At 49.2% G+C, this 12,937-nt stretch overlaps 1 protein-coding gene across 10 annotated transcripts in view; it reads right to left on the reverse strand.

The window, feature by feature from the left end:
- Nucleotides 1-12,937, reverse strand: part of CUEDC1 (CUE domain containing 1) — an 88,452-nt gene that overhangs the window by 18,972 nt on the left and 56,543 nt on the right. For 9 of the 10 annotated variants that reach the window (XM_090025446.1, XM_090025440.1, XM_090025441.1 and 6 more), the window contains one exon: nucleotides 1,188-1,802. In XM_090025446.1, coding sequence (XP_089881572.1) covers nucleotides 1,188-1,478 — 291 coding nt within the window. In that variant the 5' untranslated portion in view covers nucleotides 1,479-1,802. Of the gene's footprint in view, nucleotides 1-1,187; nucleotides 1,803-12,154; nucleotides 12,407-12,937 lie in introns of all 10 variants that reach the window. The other variant, XM_090025443.1, reaches the window with a different exon arrangement.

Genomic DNA, 12,937 nt, shown 5'->3' on the forward strand with positions numbered 1-12,937 from the left:
AATGAGAAGCTCCTCATTCACGGTTGAGAGCTAGACGGTTGCTGATGATTTGCCTTCTCCGTGGATCAGACAGAGAAAGGTACATAGGACCAGATCCTAATCAACCTCCTAAGCCAGGAGTCGGCAACGGTTTTCAATGGGGAAGCCAGCATGACCCAGCTCACGTCCCAGGGAAGCACGCAATAAGACCGGGATGCCACATGTCCCGGGCATCCAGTTGTGACGGCGTGGCAAAAGCCCCTCCTTTGCGAAAGCCTGGCGTGTCACAAAAGTAGGCACGTGAGGGTTTTTCAGGGATTGGAGGAGGGTGGACGAGGATTATATGTAGGTACCTCAGGCTCCTTAGGCGCTAAGGTGGACTAGAACGTGGCTCATAATACACCGTGACTCACAGGTACAGCATACAAGTTGCATTAACATACCTGGGGGCTGGACATGTGCAATAAGAGCAAGCTTCGGCCCTCTCATAACCTTTAGATTCAGCCTCATTTCACCCTCCCCGTCTCTTTCTGGGTCAGTGGGTACGAGCTGTGCCGTTCACTACATTATTTCCACAGGAAATGTCAGCAGGAAGCTATTTGACCCATTCTCCATTTCGGGTCCTTGCAGTTTCATTCCTACGTTCATCACGCACGTCAAGACTGGAGAACAGCTACAATCTTTGCTGGAAGGAGGATGAGTGTCGTATCTGATGGAGGGGAAGGGAAGCACTGGAGCAAAGTCAAGGCCGGTTAGTAAAACTGCTCTGAAAACTAAGGATAAAAAGCTCTTCCATACTCAGGGGACCTGCTTCTTCTGACTTCAGTGCCTACAACACAGTTAACTCCTGCCCCGAGGCCGGGTCTGGCTATGGTGCCGTTTCTTGCCATTACAGGGCTCAACACTCAGCTGAATTTGAGCCCGATGACAATTTCTAAGGATCTCAAAGCGCTTTAAAGTATTAGGTATTGAAGTTTGCCCTCCCTTCCTCCCCCTTTTCTGTGCATTATTACAAGCAATTTTGCAGATAAGGAAATTAAGGCATGAGAAGGCCCCCTAAAAATCACCCAGGAAAACATCAATGCAGAAGCCCAGACTCCGACCGCACAGCCCCTTCCTATAGACACCAGGTAAAACTCCCATCTCTTTTCTGGATGCCAATTAACAGCGACTAAGGGCAAGGGGATGGGACGGGTAATGGACGTTACCTCGGGGGGGATACTGTCATCGGAGTCCGAGCTGTCATCATAGCCACCGCCGTCCAAGTTCATCTGCAAGAGCTGGTCGATGGTGGCGTCCACGGCCCCGTTGTTGGCCCTCAGGACACATTCAATGATGTCGTAATCCATGTTGGGGAACATCGTCTTGAAGTCCTCCATGGCTTGGTTGAACTCCAGCCGCCGCACCTGCCGGCTGGGCCGGCTGTTATTGAGCTCCTGAGCAGAAGAGCTGTTCCTCGAGCTGCCATTGCTGCTGCTCCTCCGGAACAGGCTTGTCATTTTGGAGAGCTGTTTTTGGAAAATGTTTGACCCTTTGAAAACTACTCGAGAGACAACGCAAAGAATAGGAGATGACCGATCCCAGCAGAGGAGGTGGTGGCAGCAACGGCGGCAGGGAATGCAGCACCGCCCGCCGGCTTCGGCGTCCAGAAATTACGTGGGCATCCTTTAAAACCACCGCCCAGCGATCCAGCGTGCAATGGAGGGGCATGCAGGAGGCCTCAGCAGAAGAGCCGCGCAACCACAGAGAGGCCAGGCTCACAGCAGTCCCACGCCGGCGCCCGCGAAGGAAAGGCCTTCAGCAACACGGCAGCATCATTGAACCTGGGAACAGGAAAGAGAGAGACACGTGTTGGACAGTCTCATGAAGAGCCAGCTGGGCCCCTCTGAGCCAAACAGAAGGGCGTTTTGGCCTGTAAAGGCATCCTTTGGTCTAAAGCACCGATTTCTATTTTTTTTATTTTTATTTTTTGTGGAAAAACCTTGGACTTCCCTGAAATAGCTGATCCTTGAAGTAGATCCAAAAACCATCTGGGAACCATTATGGCGCATGGGTGCGTGGCTAGCTCAGCAAACGGCACGTTTCAATAACCAGTTTATAAACGTTTTCATCAAACTCCCCATTCAAAACCTGCTGGGCTGAGACTTAAACCCTGGGAAAGGGAAGCAGCTCCAAACACTCTTAAAAAGTGGCTTAATTTTAACCCTCCATCTCGACAGTGCACAGGGTTCATTCACATCGGGCACATCATCTCCGGCTCAGCCAAGAGCATGGACACAGAGCAGTGTCAAATCTCTAAAGTTGGCTGAGTCCGATTAGCTGTTAATTACCTGTTGGGTCTGTCATCAAATCTAACGAAGGAGAGAGCACTGTATCTAAACGAATGCCACGTTTTATCCTAGCTTCGTTAAATGGGGAACATAAGGGGGTGATCTAAGGTACCAAGCAGGAGTGAAATGATGCTGGAAAGGCAGCTGGTTCTGCCAAAACTTTGCAAACACCTCATTAAGCAAAGAAATATACCTGGTACCTGAATAGCGTGGAGCCACGCATACTCTCCCCTTGCTAGGCTAGGGAAAAGCAGAGCCCCAGTCGCGTTTGCATTTCTCTAAGTTCGCAGGTGTATTAACATTTTACAGTGACTAAGTGGCCCTATTTATAAGGCACTTATGGAAATGAGCACCATTATCTGCAGAGGGAGCTTCAGAAGGTGATTTGAAACCTGCCTCAGATATGCGAATCCAATGTATTCGCCTGGATTTGCCGTCAAGAGACCGCAACTCGCTGCGGTCATTCAGAACCGGAAATAAAAAAGGACCAGTGTCACCGGCATTTGGATGACATGTCGCCTTCCTCCCTTTTCCTGCTGGGTTTCAAGTCATCGTGCTTGTTTCCTGAAGACCGTAGTCTATTCACGAGAATAGTATGGTCTTCAGTAGAGATTCACGAGAATTACAGCTACAAAGAGCGGAGGCCAGTGCTGCACTGGAAGAGGCGACAGTAGGAAATACTGAGTGATGGGAGGAAAGAGTTTCTAAAAGCATCCTTCCAGGAGCAAACCGAGAAGCTGATCCCTTATTGTATTCCCATTGCAAGAACACCTGGAAGCCATAACGAGGGCTCCAAGTTTCCTAGGCTTTGGTCAGAAACATGCTCTTCAGCATCTGAATTGTGGTAGCACCTGCCAACCCATTATGAACTAGAAGCCCATTTTCCCGGTGAAAGCCAAAACAAATGAGGGGCCCTGCCTCAACCAGCACCTGATCCAAGCAATCATGATATAAAAGGGCAGAGTGAGTCTGAACTCAACTGCTCAAAAACTCCAATTATAGCATTATTGCTCTCAAATGGTTAGATATCTCTTTAAATGAAAAAAGAAGAAAGGAAGAAAGAAGGGGGAAGCGAAACCAACTCTGACAATTGTCAGGGACGGAGCTAAATGCTTTGCAGCACAGCAAATCAGCCCTTGGGAAAAGCCACCAAATCCAAGATTAACATTCAAGTTAAAACCATAAACAGATTATATAGCTACTGCTTCTCATCTGGAGACACAGGGCCAAACTCATTCCTGGATTAACTCCATTGATTAAAGAGAGTTACCTCGGGGACAAATTTGATCCATAATATCATTTTCAAGGGCTTTTCCAAGTGGCAGGTGGAGCCTTGCAAAACAATAGTCCCTAAAATTGCATTCAATTAAACACAACCCCCCTACCCCCCCAAACAAAACGCATTATTTTAAAAGAAAAATGTCAGGGGAATTTCTTAATGAAACATCACACAATTGGATCCAAAACCATCAGGCAGAGCAATCTTCTCCTAAAGTTACCCATGCAGAACTGTTCCCTGTTTGAGCGGATATATTATGCATGAAAGTGATGTTCCTTATGCTAACCCATTCATGTTCGCAATAAAGCTGCAGCCTTTTACACCTTGAGTTATTCTGAATAATCTAGCAGGCTGCAAAGGGATCCAGGTATTTCCTGGGCACCTGGGTCTCCTCCAGAGACCTGTACTAAGCCCAACAAAATCAAGAGCGGGAATCATTTTGCATTGCCCTTCTGTCCAAAGTCCCTTTCCCTTCTCCAAACGGAGCCCTGCTCCATTACAGCTTCGTGCGAATGCCCTCTTTAGCGAGCATTTATGGGTGTCCTGACCTTGCTTGTATTTCCTCCACAGCGATCTGTACTATCTTTATCAATGACGTGCATTACAGCACTGGGGGCACAACTGTGTTCACCCCTGCCTATTTTATTACACACACACACACACACACACACACGCAGGGCAATGCCCTCACTAAAAATATAGCTTTTCTGCACGGAAATGCACCTATGGTTGCCCCCAAGAAAGCCAGCTGGGATGTGTACGAGGTGCATGCTCCCCCCGAAATACCTCCCCCGTCCTTTCGATTTACCACGCTGGGATTTTTCCTTCCTCCCGTTCCATCCGGTTTTTCACTTAGCTTTCCCTCTATCCCCAGGAAAGCCGGCGCATTGGACAACCCCTGTGAAACGCTGCTGGCGTTGGCTGCGAAAATGCACCGCTGCTTCAGCCAGGAGAGTCCTGGGTTGGATCTGCTTTCTGGATAACCTCCCCTTACCTTGGCAGCCCTGAGCTCTCCTGAACCAGGGGGCTGAGTCTCCAAATCAAAGCTCAGATCCTGCAGCTGGAACCACAGGGGATGACTCGGAAACCCATGGATATCCCACTGCAGGAGGGAAGGCGCCGATGCTAATGCTAACATCATATGGCAGTTGACATCGCTGAGTATCTTATAGGATTGCTCAAAATTTCCAATACATCCCTTGCACTTTGCAGCCCCTTCTATCTGGCAATCCCAGAGGACTTTTTATGAGACAAGTCTCCTCCGTGTCTCGTACCTGGGGGCCATGGAGGCAAAAGACCTGCTACAGACTCAAGGTGGGACCTTGTGTAGAGCCAGGAATGAGACCCAGCTCTCTTGCCTTCCATTTCCTTCCGTTATTCACTTCACCGTGTTTCCTCCCCATTGTCACGTAACTGTAGGCTGAACCCAGATCTGCACGTTTGGTTGCCAAGCCGTCGAACACGTAGCACTTACGAGGCCTGTCCTGCTTTGCGACCGAAAATGGAGACAATCGCTAAAAGGAGGCTGAACGGAGTCCAGAAAATCTAATATACTGATCGGGTGTGTGTGTGTGACGGGGTGTATTACCTAAAACAGATGTTTCCAAAAACACTGAATACTCAGAAATAAAAGCCAGGATATGAATTACGATGGAGGAACTACACAGATGGCTACAAACACTTTGATCCCTGGAGCCCTGTCATAATGAATCGCAGCACAGGGCTCCCACCTGCTAAGCTGATGGTATCCCATCTATTCACGCTGCAGCCCAGCACCCAGCTGGCACACTAGGAGGAAAAAAAGATAATCCTCGGACGTTCCCCGAAACCCACTTCAGGGAGAGGATCCGAATTAGCGTAAAGCACTTCTTAGCAACTCAGCAGGCTCTGACTAGGGGACAAAACAGGCAGTGACCTCTGTGGTCAGAGTCTACGGGAGTTTGGGAATTGCACGTGCTCTTCTCTCTACCACATCAGATGCAGGAGGACTGTTCAGGAACATGCCTGCTTGTTATAGAAAACGGCTTTGCAAAAGCAAAAATACAGCTGCCCAAGTCAGACCTCAAGTTTCCAAAAATTCTGTGGAAAACTGTCTTTTTTTAGTTGGCTGCCTACAGCAGGGGTGTCAGACTCAAATGTGCTGGCAGGCCATATCCCCTGCTCTGGCCGCAGCGGACACCACCCACAGTGCCAGAGATCCAGCATCCACAGCGAGAAGCCGTGCCACTGCGATCAGAGTTGCAGCTGCAGGGGAAGACACTGGTCAGCCAGGTGTTAGCACTAGGTATGTGGGTCCTCTCACACCCCCCCTCTCCTGTCCTGCAGCCACAAGTGCCACCAAGCCCCCGCATCACTGCGTGCAGCCGATTCCCGTGGCCACAGGCAAGGCGGAACGGTAAATTCTGCAGCAGGGACTATGCCGACACCTCGCCCCGCAGCAGCATAAAGCCAACTAAGGGATGCACATCCCATGAGCAAATGACTCCTCCTCCTTTATTCCAGCCCCCACCGGTGACTCCAGGGTTGTCTGTGCAGTCGCGTTGCAAAGCCCTGGGAAAAGACAGCGCTCCAGATGACCGACCTCCACGGGCCGTCGATCTGATCCTCCACCAGTTTATGAGGACTCCTCGGTTTTCAGTCGCACTCACCCTGGGGACCAGATGAAAATATAAGTCCTTAGACGTGCATGTCAAGAAAGAACAAGACATCTCCCTTGCTCCCGTATCAGTCTGCTTTTTGGACAATGAGGGAAATCTGCGGCATAGTAAAATGCTTAGGAAGAGATTGCTCCCAGGTGTGTTAAGCCTTAATTAACCATTGCTGTGAGCCATCTTGTACCAGTGAATTTAAACTCTAAGGGTGCATGCAAAAGTGCTCCATGCACATTTTACAGCGCTGTAATTTAGAGCCCTTTTTATAGCACTATAAAGTTACAGTGCTTAGGGATGAAAAGAAGGTTTGGGGAGACTGAGAAATCAGCCATGTGACGCAGCCTCACCTGCTAGCCTCATACAGTCCAAAAGGATGAGCTGGGCCATATGAAAATAAGTCATGAGATCAGGGTAAAAAAAAAATCATGAGATGTTTAAAAGAAAGTTAAGTATGTGAATGATTTTGCCGCCTTGTGTTTGAGCCTTTAGGGATCTTGCTAATGCGCTTTTCTCTGAAGCCATGAAGGTTAGAGACTTTCCTTTTTGTTCCCTCTTAACTGAAAGCCGCGGCTTGTGCACAATTATCTGAATTGCACCCGCTGGGAAGAGCCCAGAGGCATCCTGGAATATCACTTTATATGTGACAAGCACTGGGGGCGTGAGCAGAGCTTCCCTGGACCGGAGTGGGGCATTCAGCACTCCTATGAATCAGGCTCCACATCAGCAGAGAACAAAATCAGCTTGTTCTGATGCAAATGATCCTTTTCTGAAGAAGGTGTTAGTCAACATGACATGAAAGTCTGAGACAGCTCATCTAAATTACAGTCCATGGCATATAGCGTGACTGAGCCCAGTAACACACTGAATAATTGAAAGCTTCTGGTCGGAAGATGAGAAAAATCATGGATGCGTACAACACGTTATATGCCAGCCAAACTCCACAGCACATCTGGGTTTAAACAACATGGAGGGAGTGCAGTGTTCAGACATTGCCAAAATCAGGAAGCACAAGACGATAGCGTGCAGCCTGTGAGAAGTCTGCTGAGAAACCCAGTTCAGGTAGGCAGAGTACAGAAATGCCTAATACTTCTTACGCACAGATCTGTGCCTCCAGTTGAGATGCACACGCAGATGCGAGCAACAGTAATGACAAATTTGGCTCGAAAGTACTTCCAATCCATTAACCCAACCTGCCTTTATTAGCCCCTTGCTCTCGACAGGGCCTTTTATCAGCAAACCTCAAAGCACTTTAAAGGCCTGCGTTAATTTAAGATCACAAATATCCCTCTCCAGAACGGAGGAGACCTTTACCTTTACTGATCAGTATTCCTCACGTCCTCTTTGTAATCATTCCTCTTTATTTTGCTTGTGAAGGAGCAGAGGAATTTGCTGTGCTACTAATACTGTAAATGATTGCGAAAAGACCGTGAGACGCTGTAGGAGTTGGAGAAAAGCAAAGGGTATGTGGATTTCCCAAAAAAGGCAAGAAGAGGGATCTTGCCTAATTCCTCGCTCAAGAAAAACACTCCCAAAACAGCTGGCGGGTAATGAACTGTAAGCAGGATGGAGAGTTACAGCTGCGCTGGAAACATTCGGAGGCAGAAAGTGGACATTTAGGATATACAGAAAATGTTCTAGTTCATGGAAAGCATAAGGCACGATGCTGTTATCGGGTCTGGGAGCCATCGCTGGGCAAAACTCTCAAGTCCTGTCCCACTCGGGGCAAGTCACTTCAGCAGAGATTTTAATATCTGCCTATGGGATTTGGACACCCAGTTGCCAATCAATCAAACGAGTCTCTTTGCTAAGGGCAACCTTCGCTCATCTTTGCTTCAGGCTCCCCATCTGTAAAATTAGGTTAGAAACGCTTATCCAGCGGTTGTCTGGTCACTGTATAATGGCGGGGGGGGAGGCAGAGATGTTTCTTGCTCTTGCACAACTCAAAACTAGCTTTGATTGTGTACCTTCCTCCACTCTTGCACTGACGCACACAACCGTGTGAATGTCCGTGGCACTCTGGCACCTCGAAACAACTTCACATGCTCCTCTCCCAAGTTTCCAGACATGGGAACAAAACAGACAGCTCGGGTCACAAACGGGCAGTGGCAAAGAGAGCGGCACATGTTTTAACCCCCACTCCCACCCTCCTGCAAGGATATCCCAGCTGGTTGTATGGATCTTGGACTGCAGGTCGCTGTATCCAACTTGTTCAGCTGACTCCGAGAAGAGCGTGGGCAAATCATGCTTTACCGATAAAAACTGCCAGAGTGTTAACATTGCTGAGCGAGGAAGAGGGGAGGGGCGGGGGGGGAAGGGACACATCACAGCTTTCTGCTAGATGCATGAGTACATAATGGAGAAATATAAATCTAAGAGCAGATTGCATTCAATTATGGGAGTGTCAGAAAAAAGTGCTGATAAAGACCCCTCGCCGGGCTCACCAAGGCCCCAACCGTTCTCCTTGGGCTGTTCCCATCGACAAGAGTGCCGCTATGTGCAGACAAACAAGCGCTCCAGTAATGCAGTGCAAGAGCACCTCTCTTGGCCCCGCAGGCTGTCTGAAGTGGCAGGGAAGCGTGGCAGCTCATTTGCACCCTCTCTCCAGCTTTGGGTGGGTTTTTACATCTGCAAGGCAGAAAGGGCAGAGGTGGCGAGACATAACTAGCCTGCTTGAGGAAGAAATGGAGCACGCCAGGACAGCAGAGCAGGCGGGGAGGGCTGTGCCTCCGCTCGCACCCACAGTGCGACAGGGCTCGAAAGAAAACTCAGCACCCCTTTCCCCCATCCCCTCCACAGCAGCACTTCCCCTACACTGCTGCAGACCTTCTTGGAGACCTGTGAGCATTTCACCATAAAATTCAACTCAATCGGCAAAGCCCAGCAACCTGAACAGACCCCAGTTAGGGCTAAACTTACGCCAGAGTCACTGGTGTGACTTCAGGGATGTATTTAGTCCCACCGCAACAAACTCTGTGCTTCGATGCACTGCATCATCCAACAACCCCGGACTTGCTCAGAACAACGATTTGTCTGTATACCCATTCCTGGAGGAGAAAGCGAGGCTGAGATCAGGTCTTGCGTTACAAAGTTTAGCCAATGCAACTAAGATTGCACCCCTGGACTACTGAAGTCTGCCAGCAAAACCCATGCTCTAGACACAGCTCCGGTGGGAGGAAAGACCTTCTGCCAGCTTGGCTACTGTTGTGCGAGAGGTGTGCTGCCCCGTGCCGCGTCTCCACTAGTGGACTCTGCCCAGACGTTTTTGCCCATGGGCAAGTCACTTAACCTTTCTGAGGACTTGCCTGCATTACAGAGCTGCTGTCACTATAGCCAAGTCAGCAAAGTCCAAAGGCCTGCTTCTTCCAACAACACATTCGTCCCATCATGAACCTCAGCATAACCGCAGCTACTCCCTGTTTCACCGAGACGAGACTCCAGCGTTTCCTGCTGGTAAGTGGAAGAAGACGGGCAACGTTCACCCAGACACCACAGGCCAAGCGCGGGTCCGTGTCTGGGCACCAGAGCTTGTGCCCTGGAGGACCCCGGGAGGAGGGGAAGGCAGGGGCCAGGAGCCAGTCGTCCTCATCCTTTCTTTCTCCCCTTCCCAAGGGGGAGCCCCAGTTGGCAATTTGCCCCATCCACCCAACAGGTCAGATCCAAGTCACGCGAGACTTAACAGAGACGGCGCAGAGCATCTGCAGAGCGGGTTCAGGACCGTTCATCAAGAGCCAAGGTTACAAATGGGCCACACTTAGCGTGCACATGTCTGGGAGAGTCAGTCTCTCAGCTCTAAGCCATGGTGGCTCACGGCTCCCTTTGTTTTCCATTACTTCCCCTCGCTTTCAGAAAGAGACTGTCCTATTCCCATGAAAATCACAGGACTCCAGAAGTGAAAGCTTTCAGCAAAAGGCCAAAAGAGAGGAGATCTGAAGGTGTCTGCTTCCCGCAGGCCCTGGGCATTGCCAATCTCCCTTCTTCTACCCCCAGCTCCTGCACTATTGCATACATTTTGTTCCATTTCTCACCTTTTTGTTTGCAGAAAGCCACTTTAAAGCATGATCCTGCAAGACTTAAGCGGGCAACACACAAAGAAGGCAAACATGAAAAAGCAATTTGGGGGGTTTTTTTGTTTGTTTGTTTTTTTAAAGAAAAAGCCAAATCTCATTTTTTTGTCATCACGCTGGATTCAGGGCCCATCAGAACTGGCTGCTCCTATCCCCAACTCTCTGGAGCCCCTTCCTACACTGAGAACCCGTGCCATGACTCTATGGAAAGCGTCTCCTGGAGAGGGAAGGCAGAAAGGCCGATCTCCTTGGGAAACAGGTCCATTACTCATCACAGCCCTTCACTCAGTCAAAGGAAAAGGAAGGTGACCAGCAGATGGTTCATACAAAATCTCATTAGCTAATTCAATTGTTTTTGACACCCCTTGGAAGAGAATGGTTCATTACCATGCAAATGGAGAGCACCCTCCATTCCCAAGCTAATGGTCAGAAAGCACAGCGCGATATTACACTCCCCAACATTTATACAGCAAGCACAGTTCATGCCTGGAGGGGGACAATCTTTGCCAGAGGAAAGTTGGCAGACTGGCATTTTAACAAAGCTTCTGCTAAGGAGTCGTTTCAACTTCCTGGGAGCGAGAGGTGGGGAAAGCATCTCTCTGAAGTCACAGGATAAAAAGCTACTCTCCTTCCCTGAGCCCTCCCTGGTTTTGACACCCAGCAGCTGTACTGTACTAGCAAGTGCATGAGATCTAGTTCAGGCCGAGGTCAGGAGCGTGGCTAAGGATAATGATGCAACGCGGCTGATTTTATTCAATCGCTCGTGTCACTCCAAGGCAGAAGTCACTCTCGCACGCTCGCCAGGCATCGCTGGTCTTCCCACCCGCAGCTGGCACCGAGGGACCGCTGAAGGGAGGGACTGGGATGATGTCCTGAAGCCGAGCACAAAAATCAACCCTAAGTGTTCATATATAAGCACAGCAACTTCATATTTCCTATGGGAGGCTCTGGAGACAGTCGCGATCATTATTTGCACTTATATGGGAGGTTTTTCAACACCTCTGAGCTGGGATGAAGGGAAAAAACTTCTAAAGACAGTGCCAAAGCACATATTTACTTGGTACGCTGGTCCTTGCGAGGCATCAGGTCTTCTTTTTACCGAAAAGAGAGTATAGGTGGAGGTGGCCAGCTCCCACAAGACTAGAGCTTTACCCCTCTATTTAGGTGGTCCTGTTGCTGGAATATTTGAGGGCTTGAAAGCACAACCTTACCCCAGAAGGGTGCTGGGAAGTGCTGGTATAATGAGGTCCCAGTAAATGCCCAATCTATATTACACAGTGTTTAACAACTGAATTAACAGCCTCTTATACATATGCAAACACTCACACACACACACACACACACACACACACACACACACACACACACACGTGCACATGCATTGAATCCGGACATACAGAAGTTAAGGAAATCTAAGAAATGCGAATGTGTTTTGCACTGAATTCTGGGAGTTCGTTCATTCATGCTCGTGCTCATCTCTCCTGTCTGACGCCAGCTCTCCTCTGGAAAACCTGTTCACAGGATCCTATGTCCTATCATGCTAAGAAAATGCACTCAGCGCCACTCAGGGCTTTTTCAAGGGGGTCGGCTTTATTCCCACACGTAAGTTTCTTCTCGCTCTGCGCAACTCCTGTAAAGACTTGTTAGACATCCCTCGAACTTTGGGGGTCTGGTTGACACTTGCCTGTAAAATTCATTTTTACAACCAATGTGCATTGCAAGGCAAATCCACTCCCATCAGCAGAAAGAAAAAGTATTTCCAAGACCCCCCCCCAGTATTTTATGTTCTGCTGCAGGAATTAAATGGAGCCCTACACAAACCCAGCTCCCTCCCCCAACCCACGTACATACCGAGTAATTGCTTTTTCACTGTAGAAAAGGGCTGCTTTATTTCAGTTAAGCCGAGGCTTGGAGCTGTGCAGCATGTGTAATCTGCTAGTCGCAGGACAAGGCGGCAGTGACACTGCGAGCTCGAGCAGCCCCCGGTTCCATGTTTCAATAGCACCGAACGTGGGGACGGTTGTGTTTTCAACCCCGAAACACAGCAACACAGTTGGTCCGTCTCCAAACGTTATCTCTCGATAAGCTGACCCTATGAGACTTCTGTTGACAAGAATAAGTAATTAGAGCGTGGGCTGCTCGTTTGAATTCATTAGGGTTTAAACAGTTACCACGCTTGCCTCAACCGTGGAGTTGTACGAGATGATAATAATGATACGGGTGGGCCCAACCATCCCTGGCGTGGCAGCTGATGTCTGTGTACGGCTTCAGGGGTGCGACAAATGCAACATCGCGAGCTCACCCCAATTACTTCCGCCTGCCCTACCCCTCCCATGAACAGGTGCAGATCATATGCACAATCGCATTAGTAGGCTCTGGCACTCTTACAAGTGCAAGGCTAATCACTTCCCATGTATTCAGTTCAGCTCTGCTCATTAAAACACAGGAGCACTGCCAATTACTGGTACCTGTCTTTCCACTGGGCCACTCCCGAGATACCTACTTTGTTGGCAGCCGTACAAATGAGGCATCATGGCAACGATCACCAGCAATCAAATCGAACATGCCCATCTCACTTTTCACCCCAGAGGCACCCAACATTTCACAAGCAACGGCTCATATTGAGGTGGAGGA

This window comes from Crocodylus siamensis, chromosome 13 (genome assembly GCF_052110815.1).
Source record: "Crocodylus siamensis isolate JL-2025a chromosome 13, ASM5211081v1, whole genome shotgun sequence".
In the NCBI taxonomy this organism is placed as follows: domain Eukaryota; kingdom Metazoa; phylum Chordata; order Crocodylia; family Crocodylidae; genus Crocodylus; species Crocodylus siamensis.